General features: G+C 38.7%; 2 protein-coding genes across 8 annotated transcripts in view; both read left to right on the forward strand.

The window, feature by feature from the left end:
* The window catches only part of LYST (lysosomal trafficking regulator), a 75,258-nt gene extending 68,876 nt beyond the window's left edge, over positions 1-6,382 (forward strand). For all 5 annotated transcript variants that reach the window (XM_072927093.1, XM_030268254.4, XM_072927096.1 and 2 more), the window contains 5 exons: positions 917-1,056; positions 1,361-1,458; positions 2,491-2,647; positions 2,858-2,929; positions 4,284-6,382. In XM_072927093.1, the coding sequence (XP_072783194.1) occupies positions 917-1,056; positions 1,361-1,458; positions 2,491-2,647; positions 2,858-2,929; positions 4,284-4,422 (606 nt within the window). In that variant the 3' untranslated portion in view covers positions 4,423-6,382. The remainder of the gene's footprint in view (positions 1-916; positions 1,057-1,360; positions 1,459-2,490; positions 2,648-2,857; positions 2,930-4,283) is intronic.
* A 3,176-nt stretch (positions 6,383-9,558) lies between these two features.
* GNG4 (G protein subunit gamma 4) lies at positions 9,559-23,270 on the forward strand. Of its 3 annotated transcripts, XM_072927098.1 has the most exons (4): positions 9,652-9,786; positions 10,395-10,556; positions 16,135-16,240; positions 22,497-23,270. In XM_072927098.1, exons 3-4 carry the CDS (start codon positions 16,145-16,147, stop codon positions 22,623-22,625), a joined length of 225 nt encoding a protein of 74 aa, XP_072783199.1. In that variant the 5' UTR covers positions 9,652-9,786; positions 10,395-10,556; positions 16,135-16,144; the 3' UTR covers positions 22,626-23,270. The 3 variants fall into 3 exon arrangements, with proteins under 3 accessions (XP_030124116.1, XP_072783199.1, XP_072783200.1); XM_030268256.4 differs by lacking the exon at positions 10,395-10,556 and having other exon boundaries at positions 9,559-9,786; XM_072927099.1 differs by lacking the exons at positions 9,652-9,786; positions 10,395-10,556 and adding an exon at positions 9,858-10,100.
* Positions 23,271-27,593: the final 4,323 nt, after the last annotated feature.

Raw genomic sequence — 27,593 nt, forward strand, 5'->3', positions numbered from 1 at the left:
TATTTAATAGATTAGATTGTCTCTTTGAGTGCAAAAACATACATTTTCTGCAACCTGTGACTTAAGCATATGTATACTTGTCTGTTTGAACTTTCAAGGTTTTTTGTAGACCTGCTATAGGTAGGCATCCAGTACCCTCATGCAAAAATGCAGGTGATGTGCTCTGACATGGGTGAGGAAACCAGCAGAAATTTGTTCTCTTCCTTTACCAAGATTATTCTAATCTCTGTACAACAAGTTGTCTTAAATAAAGCATTAGCATTCTGATTAAGCAGATCCCTCAACTTAGCCAGTTTTCAGGACGTCTGAGTCATTTCAAATTATATAAGTCGGATAAAAAGTATTGTTTGGTGTTACATTTTGCTGCTTTAATTTTTACCTAGCAAATTCTGTATTTAAACTTGACTTCCTGCATGTTTTTCCAACTTTATCATTGAAGAACTTGGCACCAACTTGAGGAATTTCTAGTAATTAGCTGTATGGAGAGTGACAACTTCCAATCTGGATTTTCCTTTTGTTTTCAAATGTCTTCACTAGATGCTAAAATATTGAGAACTGTCATTTCCCTGTTGTATGGAAAGAGCAGTCTTGCAGAAAACAAATCTGCCTACTTCTAGCTGTGTAACTGCTAGAAGTACTACTAAGCTACAGTAGTTTTTCATTCTGGTTCATTGGATCACATCAATATATTTGCTGAGGCTAAAGCACTGGAAGCAAATGTTGAACATCAATGATAGCTATGTCTTATTACATTAGAGAGTGTTAAACATAATAAAGCATGAACACAGTTGCGGAAACTATGACGATATTAAAAGCAGTGGGAACTGTTCTTTGAAATCCTAAGGCTTAAACTAGGCTTATATTTTTTAGAAAGAGAGACATTTCTTTTCATGACAGTTACCTTGCTGTTTTTCAGCCTTCAGAGATAGAAATGGAGTCACAAGTCCATCTGTATGGACACACAGCAGAAATAACAAGCTTGTTTGTGTGCAAACCATACAGTATTATGATCAGTGTCAGCAAAGATGGAACCTGCATAATATGGGATTTGAACAGGTACAAGTATATATGTAACTTTTTCATATAGCTTTCCTATAAATACAGGTTTTCCCAGTCTTGGGTATCTTTTCCCCTTTGAAGTTAGTTGAATTTGTTCTGTGTATATCGTTTTGTGAAATCAAACTCTTACTGTTTTTTCTAATAAAAGGTGCTAAAATTTTTTTAGTGAATATGAAAATTTACATAATTGATACCAAAATTTTGATTGAAATTAATGTAACTATTTTTAAGATTTTCCTCAAAGGACCTTTTCTGCAATTGAGTCTGAAATTTAGGCTTGTTCCCTTTGGTTTTTTTTCAGGCTGTGCTATGTCCAGAGTCTGGCTGGACACAAGAGTCCTGTGACAGCAGTTTCAGCTAGTGAAACCACTGGTGATATTGCAACAGTTTGTGATTCAGGTATATTTGTCAGTCAAGAGAGCTGGTTTGACTCGCAGACTAAATAAATCATGAGAGTTGTAATGAAATTAGTTACTGAGTGTGTATTAATCATCTGAGGATTTGTTCAGTCATACATGAGCAATGTTTTGGTTTTTTTTTACGTAGTAACATACAAATTTCTCCAGAAGTGATTAGACAGGTGTTTGAATGTAATGTAGAGACATGAAGGCCAACAGCTTGGTCTCTTAATAAAAAGACTTGAAATTTCATAGGTACCTGGGAGACTCACATTTTGTGATGTTGGCTGCTTTCATTTTGATAGATTTGTTGTCAAAAGTACAATTCTTCAGGAGAGTACCATGTATTACAGAGCACAGGCAAGGAATATTAAAGGACAAGGGGACATTATTCTGGCAGTTTCAGAAAACTAATACTTAGATTTTTAAACTACATTGGGGACTTTCAAGTCCATTTCTATAGCTCACAAAACCTTTTTTTTTCTGCACAACATTGCATTCTTTAATTAGTAAGGGACCATTTCCTTTTAAGACAATTCCTTTCAAGACAAGAGCAGTAATTGGGTTGTTAGTTCATTGATAGAATCAAGTAATGTCAGATAACCAGGTAAGAGAACTGTGCTTGCTATTTTTAAGTATTTTGCTTAAAATGCAAGCTAAGGTATGAGAACCAACAGCTTAGATAGCTAGTATGGATTCCATCTTAGTTCCTTCCCTGTTAGTAAGTGAAAATTGGTCATTAAAAGTAAATTCACAGGATGCTTTGTAAGTAAAATGTTCCATAAATAGGATGCGATGGCTTCTAAGTCACTGCAGTTCCATAAATAGAACGTGTTAACTTCTAAATTACTGCAGTGGCTCGGTGGTTTGTGTGCTTCCTGTCTCAGAGAGAGAGAAGTGGCAGACACCAGTCAGTCATTTAAACCTTGTGAACTCTCAAGAAGTTGAATTCTTTACTATGGAATATTTATTATGGACTTAACTGTGGTCTAGATTTATTCTTTTAATACTCCCATGCTATATTCTGTTGCAGTTGGAGGAGGCAGTGATTTGAGGCTCTGGACAGTTAATGGTGATCTTGTTGGACACGTGCACTGCAGGGAAAGTATTTGCTCAGTTGCTTTCTCTAACCAGCCTGAAGGTGTGTCTGTCAATGTGATTGCAGGAGGCCTTGAAAATGGAGTTGTAAGGTAAGCATTTGAAATGTTTATTTATTAAAATGCTCTATCACTTAGGCTCACAGTTTGAGAGCATGTAGCCAAACATCATGCTGGTATTTGGCTTTAAAGAAGGTGGGCAAGCTGTTACTTAGCTCCCAGTCTTAGCAGTTGCTAAATAGATTGTTTATCACTGAAGTATTTGTAAAAGCAAGTGTGAAGAAAAATGGCTCTTTCTTTCAGACTGTGGAGTACGTGGGACTTGAAGCCAGTACGAGAAATAACATTTTCGAAGTCAGCCAAACCTATTGTAAGGTAAAAAGACCTTAAGTGTACAATGAATGCATTTTTCTCTTTAGGGAAAAAAAAAAAACCAGCAAACAAAACCACAACAAAACAGTCTCAAGTGTTGAATATGAAAATAGGAAGTAAACACCCATGCCTAAAAAGAGCAGTGCAAACCTACCATTTATTCATGAAAGCAAAGTGAGCAGACGTGTACTGTATTGGTAATGACAGTAATAACTACATTCTGCTGCTGGCAGATGGAAATTAGCAGGATTACCTTGAAAACTGAACAATAGCTACTCCTCTTATTTTTAAATTTAATATTTTTTCCTCACAATCTGTGTTAAAATGAGAAAATCTTAATTATGCCAGACTTAAATAAGACAGAGTGTTTCTTCATCAAAATTAAATGAAAATACTGCCTTTTCCCTTTTTTTCTGATGGTGGAAGGAAATGGTGGAGAAAGAGGCAGACTCAGAGTAGTCTGGAAGCTGCCACTGTGGAGTGCTTGTGTAGTTCATTTTCTCTGGGTCCCCTTGATTTAGATGAGCAGAGTTCTCGTGCCAAAGTGTTTTCAGAAATTGGACAAAGGATTGAGTCTTTGATATCCCCAGTGGTACAGTAGTATGCACAAAGGTCTTAGAGTTACCAAAATTTTATCTTAATGTTAGCATAGTAACAAATTACTCTGAAAATTTTTGTTTTGACTATTGGTAAAATAACATTTAAAATCCAAACTACAAGGTTTTTTTTTTAGAAATAAAGAAGATTGTCTGATAACAGTTATTGTCTGTTACATTCTTTTTTGTGCATCATTTAAGCAGCATATTCCACAAAGCTTGTTGATAATGATTTTGAACTACTGAATAATTTAAAGTTTCCTGCTTAAATGTGACAGTAAATGGATGCTGACCTTCATGCTCTCTAACATTACCCATGGCATGACTGAAGGGCTTTACTAGCCCTGTTACAGCTCAAGAAATGCCCATCTGAACAAAAGTCCTGTGCTGTGCCATGAAATCTGATGGATTTTGTTTCTGCCTTTGTCAGCAATGCAAGTTCAGAGGGCCCTGAGCTCTGTTTCTCAGAAACAGAAGGGCAGAGGGTAGGATTTTCCTCCTAATCCTGCCCTTTGCTGTGACACTGCAAAGAAATGAGTATTAAACTGCAGGGGATGTTGAAGTGCTGGCAAAAGCTGCAGTTCAGCCTGTTTGGGTACGAGTGGATAGGTATATGCAAACATATTGCTGTGCTAATGTAGGCACTGGGCCTCCCCTGACAGCTCATCTTTGTTGGCTGAGCTCTCATTGGCTTTTAATGTCTTCTAGCATTATAAATAGCCACATTTGGTATAAAAATAGACTCTCTCCTTGTTTTGCAGCCTTACATTTTCCTGCGATGGCCATCACCTGTTCACGGCTAACAGTGATGGGAATGTCATTGCCTGGTGCCGCAAGGACCAGCAGCGCTTGAAGCTGCCCATGTTCTACTCCTTCCTCAGCAGCTACGCAGCTGGGTGACGGCGCGGCCTGCTGCTAACTCATGTCTCTGATGCACTTTAATCCCAATAGGCTATAGGAGCTCTTATTTAACTGGACTTTGAATGTCTCTAGAATGACTGAACAGCTGGGTTTTCTTCAAAAGAGCAGCCTAAGGTGGTTGTAAGATTGCATATGTGCATGCACAAATTTGAAGCATATCCAGGTCAGCAGGAAGCTCTGGTTATATTATCCAATGCCAGCAAAGCGACTAAGAAATGCTCAATGCTGCAATATAAAACACCAACAGTATTTTTTTTTAAATCACTTATTGGACAGAAGTATTTAAAAAAATGATTATGCTTATTCCCCCTTTTAGTATGTAAAATATCAGCCACTTCAAATTATGTAAATATCTATGTTAAATGTCAACATATGTATATCTGATTAGTTGAGTGTGGTATGGTTAGCTCTGGGATAAGCAATCAAAAACTTAAAAATCGATGACCACTTAAAATTGCTTTTTTTGAGAAGCAAATAACTTAGTAGGTGCTTTTTGCACCATCTTACGGTATTGTAATGTTAAAAATAGAATTTCTGCTATCTTTATATTTGTAATTTTTGCCATCTTCTCTGTTACTGTAGTAGTCTTTGCAACAGACAACAATGAAATATTTGTCTTAGTGATGGGTAGACACCTCATGGTATTATGAAACAGTGGTTACATCACAATGCAGTGTGAACTCCCTAACTTTGTGATAGTTGGCTATCGCAGTTCTGTGGCAGAACATCTACTGTGTACACACACAACTTATCTTCCAGAGCTCTAAAAAGAGGTGTTAAAGAAGGAATAGATGTGCTCCTGTTCTAGTGTCATTGAGGTTCAATACACTGTAAAATGTTTGAATCTAACTGCTTGAATAATCAATGTTCATAAGCATCAGATGATTTGGAAAGGTTTACACAGATATACACTGTGCAAATTTGTTGTGTATTCCAGGGTGCTATTTTATGAGGGGGAAAAAATAAGCCTTTCTTGTGAACGGCTTAACAAATTTGAAATCTTAGGCCATATGACAAATTAGTACTTCAGTTGATGATTTGAAGACCTCTAAACCTGGCAGCATGATTGAGTGCCTACTAGTCATGCGAATGGTAAAGCAAGAATGTGACACAAGTCTGATATAGTTACATTTTCCTTTTAAATTGCTTTGCTTTTTTATCACGGACTTGTCTACTATTGCCATTCCAACTGTTGTGTCTTCTCATGTTTAAGGCTCATCTGCTTTCAGAGCACTTTACATGAAATTGTCAGGTTGTGATGAAGGTGACACACATACACACACAAGCAGTCTTTACACTTATTTTGAAAATTCCAGGTAGTCTTCGGAAACTTCCTGGTTGACAAACTTTTCAAACTACGAAAACTTAAGAAAAATATTCTCATAGTTCATGACACAAAGGCTCATTGTTGGTTCAATTAAGCAAGTGGCAGCATACTGTATGGATTGAGTTTTAAACTGCATATTATTGTAGCAGTATTGTATGGGATGGCTTTAGTTATATTTCTTTCTGTCTAAATGTTAATGTAAGGTCCAAGTACCAGCTGAAAAGTTTCCTGGCTCATGTTGATGTGATGTGCTTTAAGAGAAAAAAAAAATACAAACATTGTGGTTTTGGGGTGCTTTTGTGCTCCCTGTTTTGGGGTGTTGCTCACAAAGGCTTATTTTTTTATAAAGTAAAATTCCACTTGTTACAAACCAATATGCAAAACTGCTGGCCTTGTAAAGAGTGCAATATTATATATTTTTATGTAAAAGTAAAAATGATTTTTGAAGCAAGGAATATTTATTCAGCTTAATATTCTGGAACTATTAAAATAATATTGCAATGGTGTCTGTGCATGATGTACTTAAATTTCCTGTAAATGTCACATTCTACATTGTATTTGTATATACACTGTCACATTGTTGGGTAATAAAAAGATCTTTGTAGCAAACCATTTTGAGATGATTTTGGCTTAGTTGCAACTTTGTTCTTTTAGGGAATCTTTCATGCCTTGCTCAGATCAGTTTCTGCTGATTCCCTTGTCTCTCATACGTGAAAAATCATGAAGTAGGAAAGTGCCACTTATGGACTGCATCCTGTGTCTGTGAAACTGAAGGTGGTGAGCGTAAGATGGGAAGTGGGAAACTCTAGGTGTATCACTTTGCACATGTGTGCATGTGTCCTTCCTTCCCATAGGATGCATGACTAGAATTTGGATGAAGTGATGGCTCTCAAAGAAGAAACATTCCCCTTCCTTCCATCTGCCTTCTCACTGAAAACCTGTCTGAGCAGGAAAGGCAGAAAAGCAACTTCTCTCGGCATTCTCAGAAAGAGGGGTCGAAATTGGAAGACTGGGATCTTGGGGAGCCATCTGACAGGATGTGAGATTCTTGCTGCTGAAAGCCAGGGTTGGGAAAGGTTCATGGGACAAGGACTGTCTACCTGATTGCAGGATTCTGTGGTAAATCCAGACCTTTATGCTCTGATAGTGGAGAGACATGGTGAGAAGGGGAAGGGGAGGCAATTGCTGGATGTTCACTTGTGGTGAGGAGAGGGAGTCTCCAAACCATTACTGAAAGGGAACCCTGATCTTAAAGATCCACTGCTTAGACAAACCCATGGCAATGAACAGAAGGAAGAAAAAAAAACTGAACTGAATTAAGCAAAAATATAATAATAATAGTAAAAAATAACAATGGAGTGGTGGGGGAAACTGACAAACTTTTAGTTTACCTTTTAATTTCTTCATGCCTTCTTTTGCTTAAAGCTGTTGGGGTTTTTTCCTTGCATATGAAAATGGAAGTTACACTTCCATATGCTGCTACTCTATCAGAAAAACAATCAAACAATTACTATTTAACAGCTCTGCTTGCCTTGAAAAATATCCACTGGACTATTTAAGCCTCTGTATGTACAGATACCTTTTTTTACTTTACTGCTATATTAAGTTACAAACTACTGACAAATGACTGCTGTTTGGAGATTTATTTGCCATTACTGCTCTGGAGTGGGGTCAGAAAGACACTGATTTTGCATCAGAGTTTCTGTAATAGGTTCTGTTGTGTATTTCATAATTTTGGAAAAATAAAAATGAAATGTGGCTGCTCTGATTAGGCTCTTAAACTATTCTGGACTACTCAGCAGAAAGTAGTTGAGTAAAACAGGAGCTTGCTTACTGTTTCCAGCTTTGAGCTAGCAATGCCAGGGGAAAAAAATATTTTAATCCTTATTCTCTAATGCAATTGACTGAAGCCCATATAATACTGATTAGGGCCAAGTTCATGTAAATTCAAGGAATAGAAGTTTGTGTTAGCTGTATGGTATTCCTTTCAGAACCTTTAAGGGAGACCCCTCGTTTTGGTGGAAGGTTGAGTTTACAGATTTAAAAGAAGGCAATTTAAAAGAAATAGCTGTGTAATATATTATGACAGCATGTTTTTAAAACATTAATTTCCCACATTTATACTTTAGCTTAAGTCACAAAATTATTAGAATCCAGTGGTAAGAATATTCTGATGACAGTGGCCTCATGATTAGAGCTTTCTATGTGTTCTTTGTCTAATAGCATGTAAATCCTTTGTGTATGAAATGGGGCCTTTTGTAGAGTGATGATGTGGTCGAACATGAATGAAAGAGCAGCAGCATAGGCCAGTGAAGTCCCCATCAGTTTCTGGAATTCTAGTTATGGGAAGCTTATGAATTTACCTAATTATATTTAGTAATGTTTACCGTCTTCCTGCTGCATCTCCTGCCAAGCCACTACCCCAAAAGCCATTGACTCCATCTCAGAAGAGGCTGCCCTTGCTCCAAAGCACCTTTAGAAATAGGACTCTTTCTTGTTCTCCACCATATAGAAAACAAATGTTACTTGGAAATTCTGCTCCATTATGATGGAATGAGAAAATACGCTGAAGGCAGGTAGAAGAAAACATACACCCCTCGAGAGGTAGCAGCTGTCTTACTGGGGAAAAAAAATAATGAGACTCTGGTGATCCTGCCAGCAGGATCACTTCATGGCAGGCTTTTCCCATCATCCTTCTGTTTGGTATGAGGGCAGGACAGGCACTGTGGGCTGTCACCCCAAACCCCAATGCCATATGGGCTTTGCTGTTTGAGGTACAGTGCTACAGGCTGGGAGCAAAGTGGCTGGAAAGTGACCCAGTGGAAAAGGACCTGGAGGTGCTGGTTGACACCCAGCTGAACGTGAGCCAGCTGTGTTCAGGTGGCCAAGAAGGCCAATGGCATCCTGGCCTGGATCAGCAACAGAGTGGCCAGCAAGGCCAGGGCAGTGACTGAAGTGCGCACAGCGCCTTGAGTATTCTGTGTTCAGTTTTGGGCCCCTCAGTTCAGGAAGGATGCTGAGGTGCTGGAGCATGTCCAGAGAAGGGACATTAACTTGGGAAGGGAACTCGGGTCCTGTGAGGAGTGGCTGCAGGAGCTGGGGCTGTTTAGCCTGGAGAAAAAGAAACTCGGGAGACTTTAGCTGGAAAGGAAAGGAGGCTGTAGCCATTGGGGGGCCGGTCTCTTCTTCCAGGTCACAAGTGACAGGATGAGAGGGAATGGTCTCAAGCCGTACCAAGGGAGGTTCAGTTTCGACATCAGGAGGAATTCTTCACTTAAAATGGTGATTAAACTTTGTAATGGATTGCTCAGGGACGTGCTCGAATCACTGTTCCCAGATGCGGTTAAAGGAAGACTGGATATGACACCACCATGATCTAGTTCTAGAGAGAGTGGTGTTCGATCAAAGGTTGCACTCGATGATGTCGGAGGTATTTTCCAACATAATTGATTTTGTTTCTGTGGTCTGTGATTCTGTTCGAGAATACCTGGATGATCACTTGATCCCTAGCGCCTGCTGGAGCCGGGGCAGGAGGCGGCTGCAGCAGGAATTGGGAGGGACAGAGGCAGGCGGAGCGTGAGGGCGGCGGCACCGGGACCGTGGCCGCCCCGCCCGCCGCGCCGTGTGGCAGCGCCGGGCTGCCCGCAGCCCCCGCGCCCGCTCGGGGAGGGAGGGACAGCGGCGGGGAGGGAGGGACAGCGGGAGGGAGGGAGGGACAGCGGGAGGGGGGGAGGGAGGGACGGAGGGAGTGCCCGGGCCCGGGCGGGAGAAGGTGCCGGGAGGGGCGCCCAGCTCAGGGCGGGTCGGGGTTTCCGCGCGGGGCTTTCGGCGGCGCGGCGGTCGGCGCTGGTGTCCTGGGAATCCCTTGGCAGCTCCGCCCGGCATCCCGGCGGTCCCGCGGGCTGCTGCGGGCAGGCAACGGCCGGAGTTTCCCGGTTATCCGCAGGAGTCTGCGTCGGGGTTCGGTCGGCAGCGGCCGGGAGCATCCTTCTCCGGAGAGCCCGCCCCGAGCCCAGGTATCCCGCGGGCGGCGGGGAGGGAGGGGGTCTCTTCCCGGTGTGCCCCTTCCTCCTCCGGCAGCTGCCCGGGGCGAAGGCTCGAGGCAGTGCCGCTTTTCCTGCTGGCTGGCGAGCGCTGACGGAGAAGCAGCTCCCGCTGCCCGGCTGCTGCTGCCGGCGGTGATCACCGATGTGTGGTGCTGGGAGCTGCTGCACAGCACAGCCATTAGGGCAGTGCAGTGAGACAGAAAACTCGGAATAACAACTTAAAAAACGCTTCTGCCCTGCAGGTGATGCAGTGCCGAGCTTCCCGGAGGGGCTCTCCCTACATTGTAGGTTACAATTCTGTTCAAATACGTTTTAAGCGGCGTTTAAGAGGAATAATCAAAATTTCCTGTGTATTTCTTTGAAAGCTCATAGCTGTCTTTCAAAATTAGCTAAAGAGGTAAAACAGTAGCCAGAAAAAAATCTTTCTGCCTCAGACTTTCCAAATCTCTGATGCTTTGCTGGGCTATATGTTCACATAACCTGTATGCTGATGATAAATAATATTGCACAAAAAGATTGTCCTTGGGAAATACATTAGTTCAGCCATTGTTTCCTTTGATTTTTTTTATGTTGAGAAGCAAGATGATTTTTTTGAGTAAAAATTTGGGTATGATGGCAAGAATTTTTGGAACTTGACAGTTGGACTGGATATGATATGTTAGACAAGAACTGAGCTGTTGGAGATTTGCTGCTTTGCAATCACTTGAGGAGAAGTTATTTTCGAAGTCACCACGTTTATGGTAAGAAAATTGCATTCTTTCCTTGTGATGAACAATAGTTCTTGCCTTTAATCTAATAATATCTGCTTGTACTACTAAGCTTCTCCTTAGGAGATGGAGTGAAAAGCTCCAGTAGTAATTTTCTTGTATTTCTTTGTGCAGCCGTGAGATAGAGAAAGAAAAGGATTCCTTATCCTCCCTCCCTCTTTACAGAGCTACATCAGTTGCTGTAAATCTTAGAGTAAGAACTGAGATAGCAGGGGAAGTTGGGTTTTTTCCCATTTCTTTTTTTTTTTTTCTTTTAATTTCTTTGGTATAGCAGTTTGGCATCAAACTGCTGTGAGGCTGTAAATTTTGCTGTTTATGTTCCTGCAAGTGAATAATGAAATGTGGCACAATTTAGGATGTGATTTGCAGGTCATTATCCAGGGATGATTCCTGCCGGTGTCACTGGGACTTTGATGAATGATTGATTGGGATAACTTTCATATTGGGCTGTGTGGTCAAAAAAGTACAGAGCTTGTGCGGAAGGTGTTCTTCGGAGCTGTCAACCTCAGGTTTTCTAATCTAGCAATTTCAGGTCCATCACTTTAGATTAAGGCAGCAATTTGGTTTAGGCCTTTTTAGATTGAATTCCAGGGGTTACTTTTATGGTATGGCATTGAAAGTTTGTACTTGGAGCTAGAGGGGGGGAAATCACAGCTTTTCATCCCTTGTAGAAATCAATCCTGAAGAGCTTGAAATTTCAATTTTGATTCTATGTTACTCTATGTTACTCTAGTTTTTAGACTTTTTCTGTATTTTACTAACAAGAATTTATAATGTTTAGTAAGTGAAGATTGCACTCCTTACCCTAGTGCAGCATCAAGCTATACCTGCAAATATTTATGCAGCTTTCTGCATTATAATAAGATAAATTTGCCTTTGAAGTGCTGTTGGGTACAATCATTCATTGTAAAAACAAAAAAGGAAAAGCTGCTCTTCACAAGCATTTTTAGGAGCCTGGGAAATTAAGAACTTTGGCACACATGAGTTACGTGCACCCAGAAAAAGCATGAGGTAAGGTAAACAGAACAAAATGCCAGAAAATGCAGCTGGCTGGGAGGCTGTTGCTGCACAGCTTTCAGGAGTGATGCTTTAGTAAAGGGTGTCTGGTGTGGGGTGCCAGTCAGCAGAAACTGGCTAAAAAAGGCTGTGTAGCTGCTGTCACTGTTCTTCCTTAGCCCAGCCGGTGTTCCCCTAAAAAAAAGGAATCAATACAGACCAGGTCACTGAACTCAGTGTGCTGGACAAAAATATGTTGGATAAATGAGCTCCTGTATAATCCAGGTCTGCTGGCTGCAGTAGTAACATGCAGGCTGCTCATTAGCACACTTACTGTAACTACAGTGATTGTCAGGACCTGTGTGTGCCCGTATTGATCCAAGGTAAAAATAGCCAGGAATGAGCAGTAGCAAATCCAGCTGAGAATTTCTGGTTCCAGGGGTCTTAGGCAATTCAAATGATAGGGAGAATTTCTCCTTTTAAACATCCAAAGCAATGTGGTCAGGAGGTCAAGGGAGGTGATTCTGCCCCTCTACTCAGCTCTGGTAGCACTGCATCTACACTGCATCCACACTGCATCCAGCTCTGGGGTCCCCAACACGGACCTGTTGGAGCGAGTCCAGGAGAGGGACACCAGGATATCAGGGGGCTGGAGCACCTCTCCAATGAGGAATATCTGAAAGAGCTGGAAATGTTCATCCTAGGGAAGCAAAGGCTCTGGGGAGACCTTATTGCAGCCTTTCAGTAATAAAAAGAGGCTTAAAAGAAAAACTGGGACAGAATTTATAGCAGGGCCGGTTGTGAAAGGATGCAGGGTAATGGTTTTAAACTAAAAGAGGGTTGATTCAGACCAGATATAAGGAAAAAACTTTACCATGGGTGTAGTGAAACGCTGTAACAGATTATCCAGAGAAGTGGTGGACTCCCCATTCCTGGAAACATTCCAGGTCAGCTTGGACAGGGCCCTGAGCAATTTGTTACAGTAAGATGATGTTCCTGCTCATTGCAGGAACGTTGCATTGCCTTGAACCAGGTGATCTTTAAAGGTGCCTTCCAACATAAACCACCTATGATCCTGTAGGCTGGTCACCCAGGTACAATAGAAAGATAAATGTGCCTTCCTGTGGGACTAAAGGCCTGAGAATACTTGGACAGTTTAAGAGGAGTCATCTTAAGAGAAAGGATCAGATCCATTTGTCAGGCGCAGCCTCAGCTGAAACACACCCTGCGAGAGGGTGTTTGAGGAAAGGCTTCCCCATTCCAGGGGATGGGTGTGTAATAGATTCTCTTGTAATTAAAATTTCTGTTCTCTCCAGAGCTTTATTCCTAAGTAACAATTCAATTTCATTAAAGAATATTAAACTTAAAGTTATTATCATAGGTCCTAAGGAGAACAGAATCAAGTGTCATACAAAGTTTTGTATGCAACAGGGATCTTTATCACAGCCTGGTTTGAAAGTGGTTACAATTCTCATTGTCAGAATCATACCATATGTAATAGGGCTTGAAATGATGCACAGATATGTACAGTGTTTGCAGAGAGTGAGAGAAGGTAGAGGTATATGTAGCTTGGTATGTGAGGACAAGTCAGTCTCACAAAGTTATGGAACCATACCTGTCTGGAAAAAATTAAATACTTAAATGGATGCTAAACACTTCCAGAAATATAGTAGTTAAATATTTAAATGTATGTAAAGGCAAATATTGGAGCAGAATTTGGAACAGAACAAATGTTTGTGCTTCAGAGTATAAACAAACAAGTTATGGATACAAACAACCTCTTGCTGGGGATAAGTGGAAATTTTCTCCCATGTTTGAAATGCCTAGTGCCAGACTTTTTTTTTTTGTTTTAAAGTTCTTTTTTTTTTTTTATGAAGCCTCATATTCTAGTTATTTTTGATACTGTGAAATGCTTTACTAGTCAATATATATTTTTTCTTTTTTTTAAATTTTCCTACTTGATGTTTCAGAATATAGGTAAGGATATATTATCTTTGTGGCATTGCTTTAGAAACATGGCTTGAATTTTTAGAAGCATTTTTAAGCTTCACAATCTTTTCAAAATTTTACTATGGACTTAACTCAATCCTTATTCTGTAGATGCTTAAACACTGGCTGGAAGTACTGTGAACACTGTTTCTTGCCAGCTTTGTATTAGGTAGTGACAGTTCAAATTGTCTAAGTCTAATGTTTATAGCTTTTACAGTATGAGTGAGTGAACTGCCAAAAAAGTGTGGGAGATGTGGAATTCTCTGAGCTGTTCAAGGAGCTGCAGTTGCTTAATTCAGTTTAATTTAAATGTATGTGACAAATGTAGAAAGACCTCTTTGATTTAGCTTTGGCATTTTTGACTTTGTGATCATTAGGAAGGTAGACGGGGAGATGATAAAATTTAAATTATTCACTCTTGTGGGGGTATCATTTTGTAAACAAAACTAAATGTTTTTATTCTAATTTTTATAGAGAGGTTGATACTTAACAGTGAGGAGGCTGAGTCGAACAAAAAATGCAGAGATGAGCTGTAATTGAGAGCCTCTCCTTTTGTGAATATCTTGTATCCTTTCTGCTGTTTGACTTTCCACTGCAAGTGAAAACACATCTCAAAATGTATTGGAGGCTGTGGCTCTGTTGTGGATTTTTGTGGATTTTGGCATTTTATGCAAAGCCAGTTCCTCCACGTGTATTCAGCCCCGTGCCTTGTAAGGAATAGGAGTTAAAAATTTGTAAACAAAGATGAAGACAAAAAACCTGCTATGTTCTGACACGATTTTATTTCATCAGAGCACACAAGGGGGAAACTTGTCTTCCATTCAAATGACACACACATATGCAAAAAAACTGTTCTTTGTCTTGGTGTATGTTAAAGCTTTTGTTTTGCTTGGCAAAATTAATATATTCTAAAGTAGCATTTCCCTGCCTTGACTTACACTAGATCTGAAAGGAAAAAATTCTATTGTTTCTTCAAATTAGTGTTCAGCATGGGTCACCATGGCATCTGTATTACACCATCCTGTTTTACAGCACAGGTTACTGATTTTTAGAAACAGTTTCTTTCATACCAGGCTGTGAGAAGAAACAACTGTCTTTGCCTTGTCTCTGAGCATTTGTGTTTTGCAAAATCAAAGTAGTTAAAAAATTATTCCTCCATTCTTTTTGTACTATGGATTGTGTACTTCTCTTGATTCTAACAGGGGCATTGTACATACAGGTTTGTTTACAAAAGCATTTACAGTGTCCTGCTTTATTTCCTGTTTGTATCTCACACCCCAGTGACTGGATCAGGTAAGCTATCAAGGTTCAAGAAGGGAAATATGTGTGGTTCTAGGTGTTTGCTTCTTATCCAGAAATAAGCTGGAAGTATTCATTTTGAAGGGCCTAAGCCTAAAACTGCTTTGGCAGCAGTGCAAAATGCCTCCTTGTGTGTTTTTTTTTTCCTGTGCCCCATCTGCCTCTGTGTCCTTTGCATTTTGCTGGACTTTGTATTGGTTTCTGAGGCTTGGTGCCAGATAAATCTGGCTGCAGGTAGCCCTTGTGGTAAGGACCACAGGGGAATGCTGCCTGATTGAAACCTCAGCATCGGTGTTACTAGCTAGTACAACTAGTCTGGGACCTGTCGAGGTCGTCTGTAACCCATCATCTTTCCATGTGGCCTTAATCCAACCTCCAGTGACTTCAAAACAGTGACTGTTCCTTGTGCTGGGCCAGTGCTGCATAGAGTTGTAAGCACAAGGGAGGTCTCTGACATGCAGACCACCTCTGGCATGATTATTTAAAGTTAGTCAAGGTCTGAATGTGGAGGTCTAGACTCATTTGGTAACAACAGTGCTGAGGACTGCTGGATATTGAGCTGATTTAATCCCTCAAGGAGGAGCAATGCAACAGAACCAAAAGCTGCCATACCTTACCTAGATGTTCCTTCCCAAGAGCTGCAGATCTCTTAAAGAATAAAGCATTACTATCCTGTGTAGCATATTGTACTGGGTTTAATCATCTAGATTTTGCTGGGTGTCTAAGCAAAAAATTGCATTATTTCATCTTAATCTGTTACCTCATTTCTAAACTTCTTTTATCGATAGTCAGAATTCTGAGTCATTCTCTGTCTTAAAATTTCTCTCCTATGCTTGGTGAGAGTGGCGTGGCATTAATTTCTACTGCACACATTTCTGAGCTTATTTTGATGTTTCTAGGTGTAACTGGGGCGTGGAGCCAAACTGTGCAATGCCTGCAAAGTCTGTTTGTGAACAGCTGTTCTGCGTTGGCAACGTGAACCAGGGCAACCATTCTCACACTGGAGTCATGGTCATGTGCTCTGCATTTGTGTGTCATTTGCAGGATTCAGCCAGAATGCTGATGATGGAGGATGCAAATATGTAATGCAATAAAGTGCCATGGAGCAAGAGAACAGAAATAAATGGTGTCTGCTTTGTATTCATGACCAACAGCCTGGCAGTGTTGATGTGGTGGGCAAGGGTTGGTTAGAGTTCAGATAACTCCTCTCAGTGATTGCTGCATTTGCTACCTGTTCTTTAAATGGTCTCAACTTCATCTCTTCCAGGAAAAACAAAATGAAGGAACTAGTGTCAAACAGTACAACCAGTATTTCTCAAGCCAGGAAAGCTGTGGAGCAATTAAAAATGGAAGCATACATGGATAGAATAAAGGTAAGCTTAGACTTATTGTCAACATTTTGAATTCACTGACTAGTTTGTGGAACAGCATGTCCTTAATAATGCAGAAATCAAGAACCTATGTTGAGCAATAAAACAGTATTCAGTACTATGAGTAAGTTACATACCACCTGGTGGGTTCTAGTGAAGCAATTTCCAAAGTCTGGCTTCAAGTCTGCTTCTATGTGAGTGTCCTTTACATTTGTCAAAAGTGGTATTCTGTGAAATGCTTAAAGTTAGCTGCCAGGTGCACAGATGCTCTTCTTTGTCATCTGTAGCTGAATTTAAGTGCAGCTCTGGTTTCTTGGTTTTTCTCCTTTAAGAATTGGAATAAATCTTTAAGGAATTGCAAAATTTTTGAATATTGATGAGACAAACTGAATTGCCTTGCTTTGTTTTGTTTTAGTGCAGATGTCATGCACAAAAAACAGGTATGATTGCAGTGTGCAGTTATGATTCTTCACACTTGATAATATGTTGTATGTGAAGATTGGGTTTCATCATGCCTCTTGTGGATTAAATATTATCATTAAAGGCACTATTAAACAGAGGTTTTCAGGTTTTTTAACCAAAAAGTCCTGTGAATTATTCTTGCTTGTCATTCTGCTTTCCACTAGGCTAAAATTTTGTGAAATATCAAGCACCTAGAAGTTAAAATGCCACAGAACTTTTAAAGAAAGCAATGCTCATTTCTTTTGCTCTCTTCCTCTGAAAATAAGGAAGCATTATTTCGATAAAAAATCCAGTCTCTACAAGGAAGAAGTTTTTAGTCTTTACATCTTTAAAAAGTAGTGCATTGAAATGACACAGTTCTCTACAAACAACTGTGCTTGAGTTGTTACAAATTGTAACTGGGATTATTAAGTCAGTAGGACAATTTAGAAGTGTTGTACATTAAAATCTTCATGTAGTCTTAACTCAGGCTGTTTGTCCATCCATCCTGCATGCTGAAAGTCTGCATGTAGTCAGTGTGGGGTCAGTAGTATATAATTTATGATTTTTAAAATAGTCTCAGATCACAAACTCACCAGCTGAAAAAGTAATATTTATAATTCAGAAATATTAGTGCAATTCACATGAGTGGCCAGTCTTGCTCATATGAAAAAAGAAATTTCAGTCACTCTGTTTTCTGGCAGTTTTTAGCGATGTCTTGTAAGACCATTGAATTTGCAAAAGTAGTTCCTCTATTTCATAGCGTGTCACAAATTGATCACATAACCTGTTCACCGGGACAGGGGTTTGCTTACTGCAGTAAGAGAAGGTCTGCCTTGCTTAGTCCCAGCTCAGGTCATATTGCAGCTGCATGAACAGAACTGACAAGGGAGGGTGTGGGTGACAGAGGAAAAGGTTGGAAAAATATGGCCCAGATAATTGGCATTTGAAATTGTAGATTGCCTTAATCTTGCTTCTGTATATGCAGTGGTAACTGTCATGTCCCACATCATTAGGTCAGTTTTGCAAATAGCTTCATTAGTTAGCTATATAACATTTTTAATCACATATGCAAGAAAGACATAGCTGCAAGAAAGACATAGGTTTGGTTTTTTTTAGAGTTAGTTTAATTAAAATTAACACGGTTATTAGCAAATGTGGCAGATCTAAAAAAAAAAAGGTAGCTTGAAAGTGCAATTATTTCACTTTTTGAAGCAGCCTGGGACCAAAAACACACCAAAGAGAATCTGGCATGTTTCAGAATTATGAGGGTTCCTATACTAATATAAAACAAATATAACTTTTCAAAATGCCTCAATTTCTAGAATTTCTTTGAACAAGCATATGAGGGATTGTGAGAAGTGGTTGATGGGCTTTTTATTCCTTCAGAATCTGCTTGGCTTTTTAATCTTGAATCGGTGTGTTTCAGCACAGTCAAATTTTACCAAGAGACTTTCTAGTGATTTCAACAGGAGATTTTAAGTTCTCAGATCATTACTGTAAAGGTAGATAAATTAACTTCATTTTTCCTGGTGTTTTGCATCTGATTAAACTAGTTAGACATTTAACAAAATATCAGGGCTTTCCAAATAATTTAATTAAATCCTCTTTTGCAAATAGTTACAGCCAAGTTGTTATTGCCACCACAGGCAAGACCATATTGGTAATATGGAAGAGGTGTCTGTGTTATTGACTGGGAAAATCAGAAATTCCAGTTTATTTTTCTACTACAGAGACACTTTGTTTCCAATGCACAGTAACCTGTAACCATCAAGAGTTGGGTCCACTCAGTTAAAATGTTGTAGTTAAAAGTATGTTGATAGTTGCTGACTCCCCACTGTGTTCTGGATTTTTCAACTCATTTAAGAAGTCCTATTAAATCCTCTAGCCAGTCAGAGCAGCAAAGCAGTTCTGTGTTCTGAGGTTCCACAAAGACAACTCGCTGCTGAGGTGTGAAAGAAGTAGGACAACTTGGAAGAGGAACATGGAGTTATTGGTTGTAGGATTACTGTGGGTTTTTTTGTAAACCACAGGAATGCCAGAAGGATCATAACTGAACCTGTCTTACCTGGCAAAGGAACAGCTAGAGTTATAATGGAGAAGTAAGTAGGAAGCGGGAAACGCAGATTCCAAGCTAGGAAATACCCAAGTAAATCAGGTGAACAGTGGCCTCGTGACTTGTAGAATAATGGGTCTTCTAAAGATGTTAGCAGTAAAACTGAGAAAGCAAAGTTAGTATTGGTGTTTATCAGAGCTGTCCTCAGAACAAAGCACTGCCTAATTTTCTCTTTGCAAGCAGAAAAGCAAGAGTCCTCTGACATTTAAGACCTTTGGCATATCAGTTATCATTCCATTTTCTTTTTCCTAAGGAAGATAGGAAGTATTCCTAACTGGTTCTGAATAGTGTTGGGAGATGAACAGTGAGAATGCCAATAAATGTGTGTGAATCTCTTTATTTTAGATGTAAAGGATAAGCAGAGTGGGTGTTTTAGCAAGGGTGGTAATTAGTCACAATCCATGACAAGGCAGAAGACATTGTAATTGCAGCATTTTGCCCTGTCACTGAAGCTTATAATTATTGGTGCAGCTAACAGGATGTTCTAACTCTGGCAGCTTTTATCACCTCTGCTATTCTGAAATATAATGTTAAAATTTCACAGTCCTCCTGAGACTAATTCTTTAAAGCACCAGGTTTGAGTGACCTGTTGGATTTTTTCCCCCTTTTGTTAATTTGATGACCAGATGAGATTTTTGCAAGAGTAAAAGTAATTCTACAAAATGTGAGATCGGTGTGATACCTATATACTCCATCTTTTAATCCATGCACCTTAAAAGATTTTTTAAAAATGAGTTGTTAACTTTCTGATAGAATTCATCAATCAAACTGGAGACTGATTTTTTCTTTAGCCACTTCTGCAATATGTATAAATTACTTTGAATTTGCAGACCAAGACGTATTGCGTAGGAAAGCTGACATGATAAATGTGTTCGCTTCATTTGAATATTCAAATCAAATGCATTTATTTTAATTCTTAAGAAAAGCTATTTTGAAGCTGTAGAGCAACGTTCAGCTACAAATAACCCCAAAGGCAGTAAAAGCTATGATAGATTGGGCTCCACTTAACTCCTTCCATGGCATCAGTGTTCCCGCAGCCCTGGCTGTGGGGCACCTGTGGGTGCTGCCTGTGCCAAAGCAGCCATCCCTGCTGGAGCCTTGCTGCCATGCTCAGTGCACAGACATTCCACTACTGCTCTTCCCAATAATGACACTGAGCAGGAAACTTGCTGGAGGCAATATTGTATTTTGCTATTTTTTTGGGCCACAGGTCTGACTTTGGCAACGCTACTCGTGTTTTGTTGCCCCTGGATTGTGATCAGCTCATTTAACTCCCTGTTGTGAATGGTCATTATTCTACTGTGCAGGCCTAAGTTATTGTACTTTTAGTGAAGAACTGGTTATAATTCACTTTTTTAATGACTGCTGTAATCCCAGTGGGAGGATTTTTCCTCTCAAAACCTTTAATTTGTTTAAAGGATGAAAATATATGGCCTAGTGCAGGTTTCGTTTGTGACAGTGATCATGTTGCTCAGTTTCTTGTTGCAGGTTGATTTTTAAATAAATTGTACTATGATTTGTTTAAAAGCAAACTAAAATGTGACTTAAACAGCATGACATTGAAGGAAGGGTTTCTCTTCACAGAAAGGGGTGATGGGGCATTGGAGTGGAGTGCCCAGGGAGGTGGTGCAGTTGCCATCCCTGGAGTTAAGAAAAAAATTGATGTAGCACCCAGTGCCATGGTCCAGTTGGCAAGGTCAGTTGGCAGGGCGTTAGGTCAAAGGCTGGGCTTGATAATTTCAAAGGTCTTTTCCAACCCAGGTGATTCTGTGAATGTGTTACTCTGCTTCACAACAATTCTACCAGCATTACAGGACAAGTTAGATACAAAAATGTATGTTGAGCTTTTACTAGTGAAACACCCTTTTTTGTTGTTGTTATATCATATCAAAGCACAGCAATACCTAAAGAAACAGGAAATTATATTATTGTGTTTCTGCCGTCTAAGAATGTGGTCTGAAATTGTACTTCTCTTCCATTGAATGAAAAGCAATATTCTTGGGCTGATGTTGCTTATCCATGGATGAAACTAACAAGATCATTACAAGAAAATCATTACAATCCTTTGTACTTTGAGGTCTGTAACTTTCAATACATTTTTGTTTTACTTGCTTCTTTTTGAGAAGCACCGGTCCTTGTGAATCTTTTCTGATTTTATCAGTTTTCTGTTTCACCTGTGCCCAGCAGCCTTTTGTTCATATGTAGTGTCTCTGTCATCCTTTTTTCTTGCAGGCCAATTCAAAGACAAACTAATTTTAAATAACCTTAAGACTCTTATTTCTTCCATTAGGGGGATAGTCTATACTGGGGTGCCAACCACAGGTTCTCCATAGGTTTAAACATTCTACAAAGACATAGAGAAATTAAAAATAGAGAAAATAAATAAATAAAGTCTGTAACTGTCTTCAGAAGTTCATCCAAATTTCATGCAAATTCTGATTCAATACCCATTGACTTCATGAATCTAATCTGAAGCCTACTATGGGCTGGGTTCATGTCAAAGCAAGCAGGGCGTGGGGAAGCTTAAAGCTAACATTGGTGACACACCTGGTAGAAAAATACCAGAAATGCGATTTGTTTCTTCTCTTCACTGCAGTTGTGCAAACATGCTGACCTCAGTGTTTGATGGGGGACAAGCTGTCATGGTGCTCAGGAAAAAAGACTTCTTTGTAAAGATTCCAGAATTCATTTTCTCAATTATCAGAATATTGAAAACCTAGTAATTCATCAAAGCAAAGAGATACAGATAGCTGTGAATATCTTATGGACTGATCAGAAAAAAAAAAAAATGTTATATACATTCTAAATTATTGAAAAAATAAATGAGTCACTGTGGCCTACTGCCACCAATATTCTTATGGCACAAAGCTGCAAAAATTGCAAGGTTTAATTTTTCATTTAATGCAAAATATCTTGCATTGCAAATATTTAACACACTGCTACATTTTTGTATGTATTTGTATTTTTATAGACTTTTCAGTGAGCATAAACCTGTGTTCTGAATTTGGAGACTTGAGAAGTACTAATTTTAGAAGTATAAAAATATTAAGTTAAAAAATATTAAGGTAGTGCTCAAGTTTAAATAAATGCTGTGAATAAAGGACTACTTATAGTAATTTACTAAGCAGAAGACATTTGTCTTGCTTCATTGAAAAGAGTAGTATTTAGCTTAAATACTATGACATATGTTGTTCAAGTTTTGTTCCTGATTTATTATTTCTTTTTAATCCCATGGTCATGTGCCTAAAGGACTTTTTATTTTGCAACCAGAGCAGCAAAGGGTAGAGAGAGAGTGTGTGTGGAGTACCTTAAAACAAATTAATGGGAGTAAGAGCTGAAGCAGGTTTCTCTAGAGAAACAGACACTTCAAGAAGAATCCTTATCGCTTCTGGGTGGTTAACATATAAATGTTTTAATGACTATGTGCTCCTGACCTCCTTCTAATGGAGAGGAACAGCTCAACATGGATGATATAAATCAATATGTTGATGTCACTATGTCACTATGTTAGATAAAATGTATGGAAGGATTACTAGGCCTAGGAAGAGCAAATTAAGAGATGTGGCTAGTATTTAAAGGATAAGCAATCTACTCCCTGTTTTACAATAGCTTCCATTATCATTTGTTCTATGAAAAATATTTATGCAATTCAGATTGGTTCAGAATTAAGTGTTACAGTAGTTCTCTCTTCTCTTCTATTAGGTATCCAAGGCTGCAGCAGATTTATTGGCATATTGTGATGCACACATTGGAGAAGATCCCCTTATTATTCCTGTACCTGCATCTGAAAATCCCTTTAGGGAGAAGAAACTCTTTTGTACTATCCTTTGAGTCAGTTTTCAATTAAAAATGTCATCTGCTAAAACTTGGTATCAGTGTTGCATGCTTTTAGCAATTTTTCTTCAAATGTCAATACTTACCCCATAACTACAATATTTTTGGAAGGTAGTGCAATTTTGGCTAAAAAAACACCCTAAAATAAAGAAAAAAAAAAAAAAAAAGAACAATTCAAGCTAATGCTTATCTTTCAGAGCAATGTACAAGTTTAATTTCAGTTCTTCATAAATATTCTTTTGGTCTTGGTGAAAATACCAAGTACAGTATCAAATTGTAGATATCTTTGCCAGTAATTGATTTTCCTGGGATCTAAATGAGTCATATCAATTCTTGAAGCTATTTTTAACATTCTTATTTTCTTTGGAAGGTGAATTCAATTCAATTGCCTTTACAAATTTCTATCTAAAGAGAGTAGTGTGACCTTTTCCTCAAGTAGCACTATTGAGGAAAATATTCCAGTGATTTAGTGTTTAGAATGATTGGTCTTATACAGTAAGTGGTGTCTGTAAATATGTTTTCTGAAGACTGTAAGAAACTTGACTACAAAAACAATCCTAGTAAAGTGCCATTGTAGCTATGAGCAGAATGAAGATGTATAATCACGCATCAGGATTGCATCAATAAAAATGTAGAAAAATATGGTTGCTTGTATCTTATTTTTAATGATAATGATTTCAATTTATTAGAAAGTAAACTGAACTGTGAAAAAAGTGTTCCTGAGGGTTTTAGTGGGGAGTGTAAAACTGCCCTGAACAGCACAGGGAGGGGTAATTACATTTTCTGAGCAGACCTCTACATGCCTTTGCCCACAAGAGTAGGGTTTTATGGGGATGGAGAGTAATGGTAAATAAAGGTTGTTCTAGGATATGCAGCGAGACCACTGTGCTGTTGACAGCCACTATGTTTGTACATTTTGTGGCCACAGATTAGTTAAGTTGCCTGCAAGTAATTTCTGGAGGTTCTGGGATGTTTTTTTTGTTTCAACTTAAAAGTTCAGTGAAAGGAAAAGAGTGAGGTGTGAATTAAGACTGCCTTCTTCATGAAGTAAAATTAAACTCGTACAGGGCACCCGATGGAAGCAACTGTTACTTTAGAGGCTTCTTTTTATTGTTGTTCTTCTCCTTATTTAAAAAAAAAAAAAATGAAAGCTCTTTTTCAATCAGATGCATTAGGACAGTTGTCTCACTGCAGTAGCTGATATGTACAGTGTATCAGCCAGCCTCATAAGGCAGGAGACAATTTTGTTGGAGAACTGCATGCACCAGTCTGAGCTGAAACACTGAACAGCCACCCATAAGAGATCAAGCTTCCTCCCTTCCTCTGCACAAACTTGTATTCCATAAACATCTTAAATACCTGCAAGGCAAAAAAACTAGCTGAGGAATTGAGGGCCTTGGGGTATTCTTAAATGCTGAATTAAGATGCTGAAAAGGGCTCCTTGGTGAACAAAGCCACATGCATTTCCCCCAAAGTGCATGTACCTTCTCCAGCTTATTTTTAGCAATTTCCACTGATGTCTGTTGTACTGTTTTGTGCAGTGGAAATACAAGATGTCTGCATTGTACAGGTTTTGGGTTTTTTTGCCATTCAGTTTGGATAATGGGCCTGACCTGCCTGGGTTCAGCTACTAGTCTGGGCACAGGGACAGGGGGCTTTGGGCGGTGCTTCTGCTGCTGGCAGAACTCACCTCATGTCTCACATGCACTATTATTGTAAAAACCCCTACATAACAGTATTCCTTTTAACCAATAAGCTTTTGAGATATCTTTCATTCAAAGATTTGGTTTTTGACCTGGGCAGCTGGAGACATCAGTATCTTAGCAGGCTTGACATACCTATGCCGAAAAACATTAAAGTATCTTGAACAGGTAGGCTCATCCTACCTATTTCAACCTTTGAAATAGGTTCCTATTTCAAAGTTTTCAGCTTAAGAATCCCATTCCTAACTTTTAACTAAAATATTTCTTAATGTATGGTGTGTTTTTATTTTGAGGGTAGAGAAATAGGGTTTAGCTAACTGAGTAGCTATTTTATTGACAGTGAAATAAAAAAAGGCTTTCTGAAAATATTTATTTTAAAAGAGCAACAAAATGCTTAATAAGGTTCTTTGGGGAATCCTTCCTACAACGTACGTGATTTAGTAACTGCTCTGATCACCATGGCAACATTTTCATTTGTCCTTCTGCATGTATGGTTTTAACTGGAACAGCATGGGAGGAGAATATAGGGCAAACAGCTTTATTCTCAAAGGCTTTGTAACAACTTGCATTCCCATCTAAAATAACAAAATTGCCACAGCTTATTACAGTGTTGCAAACAGTTTGCTTTCTGTTTCTAATTGGGGTTAGTGTCTGATATCCTGAGATGGAAACATTTCAGTGCTTTTGAGGGTCTCTGGTTATAAGAGATGCATTTACAAAAATCCAGAATTATTATTCACAAGGGGAGAATGTAATTATTTTGATCTTCAGTTTTTTTTCTCCAAAATCATTCTTCAAGGAGTTGTGCATGTGTTGGAGTTCTGTTTTAAATAGCTGGTTCCCATGTTTGTGGTTTCTTTCATAAATTCATAAATTTCATTAGGTTAAAAAAACATGTATCTATCAAGATGATTTCATGCTTCTAATTTATAAAAAAATAAATACATGGAATACCATAAAGTGCATATTTATGTTAGCAGATGTCTATAATGTGTTTGAAGAGGTTAAACTGTAGAAGCATAATTCCTTACTGGAAAAGAGAACACCTTTCTCTGATATCCTTAGGCCTTATTTACCAGTTCCTTGAATGAAGATATACTATTGGCAAATTAGTAATTTAAAGGGGAAGAGGGTGAGGTGAACTTGGAAGATCTGCACTTCAAATAAACTTGTAACAGCTCTGAATTGCATACAAATATATTACTCTCCTTAAGAACACCATCAAAAAAATCGACTTTCTGAAAGAGAATAGCGTCATCTGGTTCACTCTTCTTCTAATGCCCACTTGATCCACAAACCAACATTTAAAAGAATGTATTTTCTTCCAGTCTCAGCAAAGCAGAAAATGTCTTTGTCATTGTTATATTTTGTGTTGCTTTGACCTTTGACGTGGTTTGGGTAATCTGCTATTGATACTTGAGTTTCATGGTTAAGCATCTTGCCTCAGCTCTACACAAAAATATCTGAATGATTTTGTACATTTTTCTAAATAATGAATACATATTCTATCATGAAATATAGAATGATATATTAAAAAAAAAAAACAAAAAAACCCAAAAAAACCCAAAAAAAACAAAAAAAAAAAAAACCTCTCCAAAATGTGGATTTATCTAACAGAATGGTTTCCTGTAGGCTGAAGCAATGAGTTCATATTTTCATCAGTCTGATTAGATTCCTACTAATTTTAATGAAAACAAATCCAGACCTGCTGCCATCCTAGTGCTGTACTGCTCTCTCTCTGTTTCCTCTCATATGCCATTAGGCTTGTTTATTTGTAGTTCAAGCCCAGAAAGCAATGGATGCTCTCTCTTAACTCTGTGAGTTGGGGCTGTCATCTCGCGGAGTGAGAATTTCAGAACAGAATTGGATTCAAAGGGGTTTTGACATGTTATGATTAATCTTTCTTTGTATCCCAACTCTTTCTGCTCTGATGGAATGAGAGCTCCCAATAGATTTGTGGTAAATTGTAATGTCTCAGAAGCACATGTGGGGCTGGCTGTTTTGCCTCTATGAGATTAATCTCATTGGTTTACTTTGAATTTAAGATGCTACCATTTCAATCCAAAAAACTATTTTCCTCCTCTTTATGACATACTAGATTCCCCTTCTTTGCTTCCTATATCATGTCCTAAATTACTAGCAGGGTGCTTGGCTGGTGCTGATAGGCAAATTTTTAAGCTAACCTCTATGAAATTATGGCCAAAGTAGGAGAAAAATATGGAGGAAAGTTTAAAGTAAGGTATTCTACATCACACCATAGGTTAAAATAAATACAATCTTTGTTGTCAGTGGCACTAAAGTAAATGATTATTCATAAGGATGTTGTAACCAGGCATTCTTGCGGTGACTTACAGCAGGATCAAATCCAACAGAAGGAAAGAACACTTTGGGAACAACAGTCTGTAAAGGTGCATATTAAAGCCTAAACTTCAATAAGGCAGTCATTTACCCAGTTGGATTTCTGATATCAAAGGAGTTACAAAATATGTGCTTTGAGAGGACCTGATTATACAGTTTTTTCCTATCTTCATTATATAGGGATAAAAATCTGTATACATAGTTTTCCAAGAAAATGCCATTATTATGGATGTCCTTTGGGTCTGCATCAAAATATGGATTTGTTTCTTCAAGGAGACTAAAGAAAACTTGGGGGAGGAGTGGTTCCTAGGAAATACCAGCTTCTTTTACTGAAAACTAATACTTAAAATCATTAGATTGACTCAAATATTAATGTGTGAAAAATTGTGTGCAAACTTACCAGAATAAGTGTTACCTAAAATTTGACAGGCACCTGCACATTTAATCTTTAGGTAAATAATGTACATTTGCATCTAATTGAATCCAGCTTTATAGCACTATTAAATTAAGTACAGCCATAAATACCCGAACTGGTATGGTAACATCTTTTCTTTCTGTTAGAGAAAAGTGTACTTTAGAGTTTGTCAAGTACATTTACACCACTCACGCTTGTGAACAAACAAAATGAGCAGCTTTGCTCTAAAATTGGGTGTTTTCTTTCCCAAGTTCCTATTACAAGTAGGAACTGCACAGGCTTGTCTATTACTGCCACCTACTGATAAAGTGATAAGCAGCCGACTGAGATGAAAAAGTACCAATACCAACTAGTAAGGACCAAAAGTGGTTTCTAAATTACTACACAAACTGTCTGAAACAGAGAGACAGCAGTTCTGGTTTTATGGGCTGCATAGTGTAAGATTTCATCTGGCACTGGGGCACAGTTGCACTGGGGTGCAGTTAGACC

The sequence above is a fragment of the Taeniopygia guttata genome, chromosome 3 (genome assembly GCF_048771995.1).
Source record: "Taeniopygia guttata chromosome 3, bTaeGut7.mat, whole genome shotgun sequence".
Lineage (NCBI taxonomy): Eukaryota > Metazoa > Chordata > Aves > Passeriformes > Estrildidae > Taeniopygia > Taeniopygia guttata.

Coding starts and splice junctions, on each gene's coding strand:
- GNG4 (XM_030268256.4), top strand. CDS start 16,145: ATGAAGGAACTAGTGTCAAACAGTACAACCAGTATTTCTCAAGCCAGG. Junction 16,241..22,496: donor CATACATGGATAGAATAAAG/GTAAGCTTAGAC, acceptor CTCTTCTATTAG/GTATCCAAGGCTGCAGCAGA.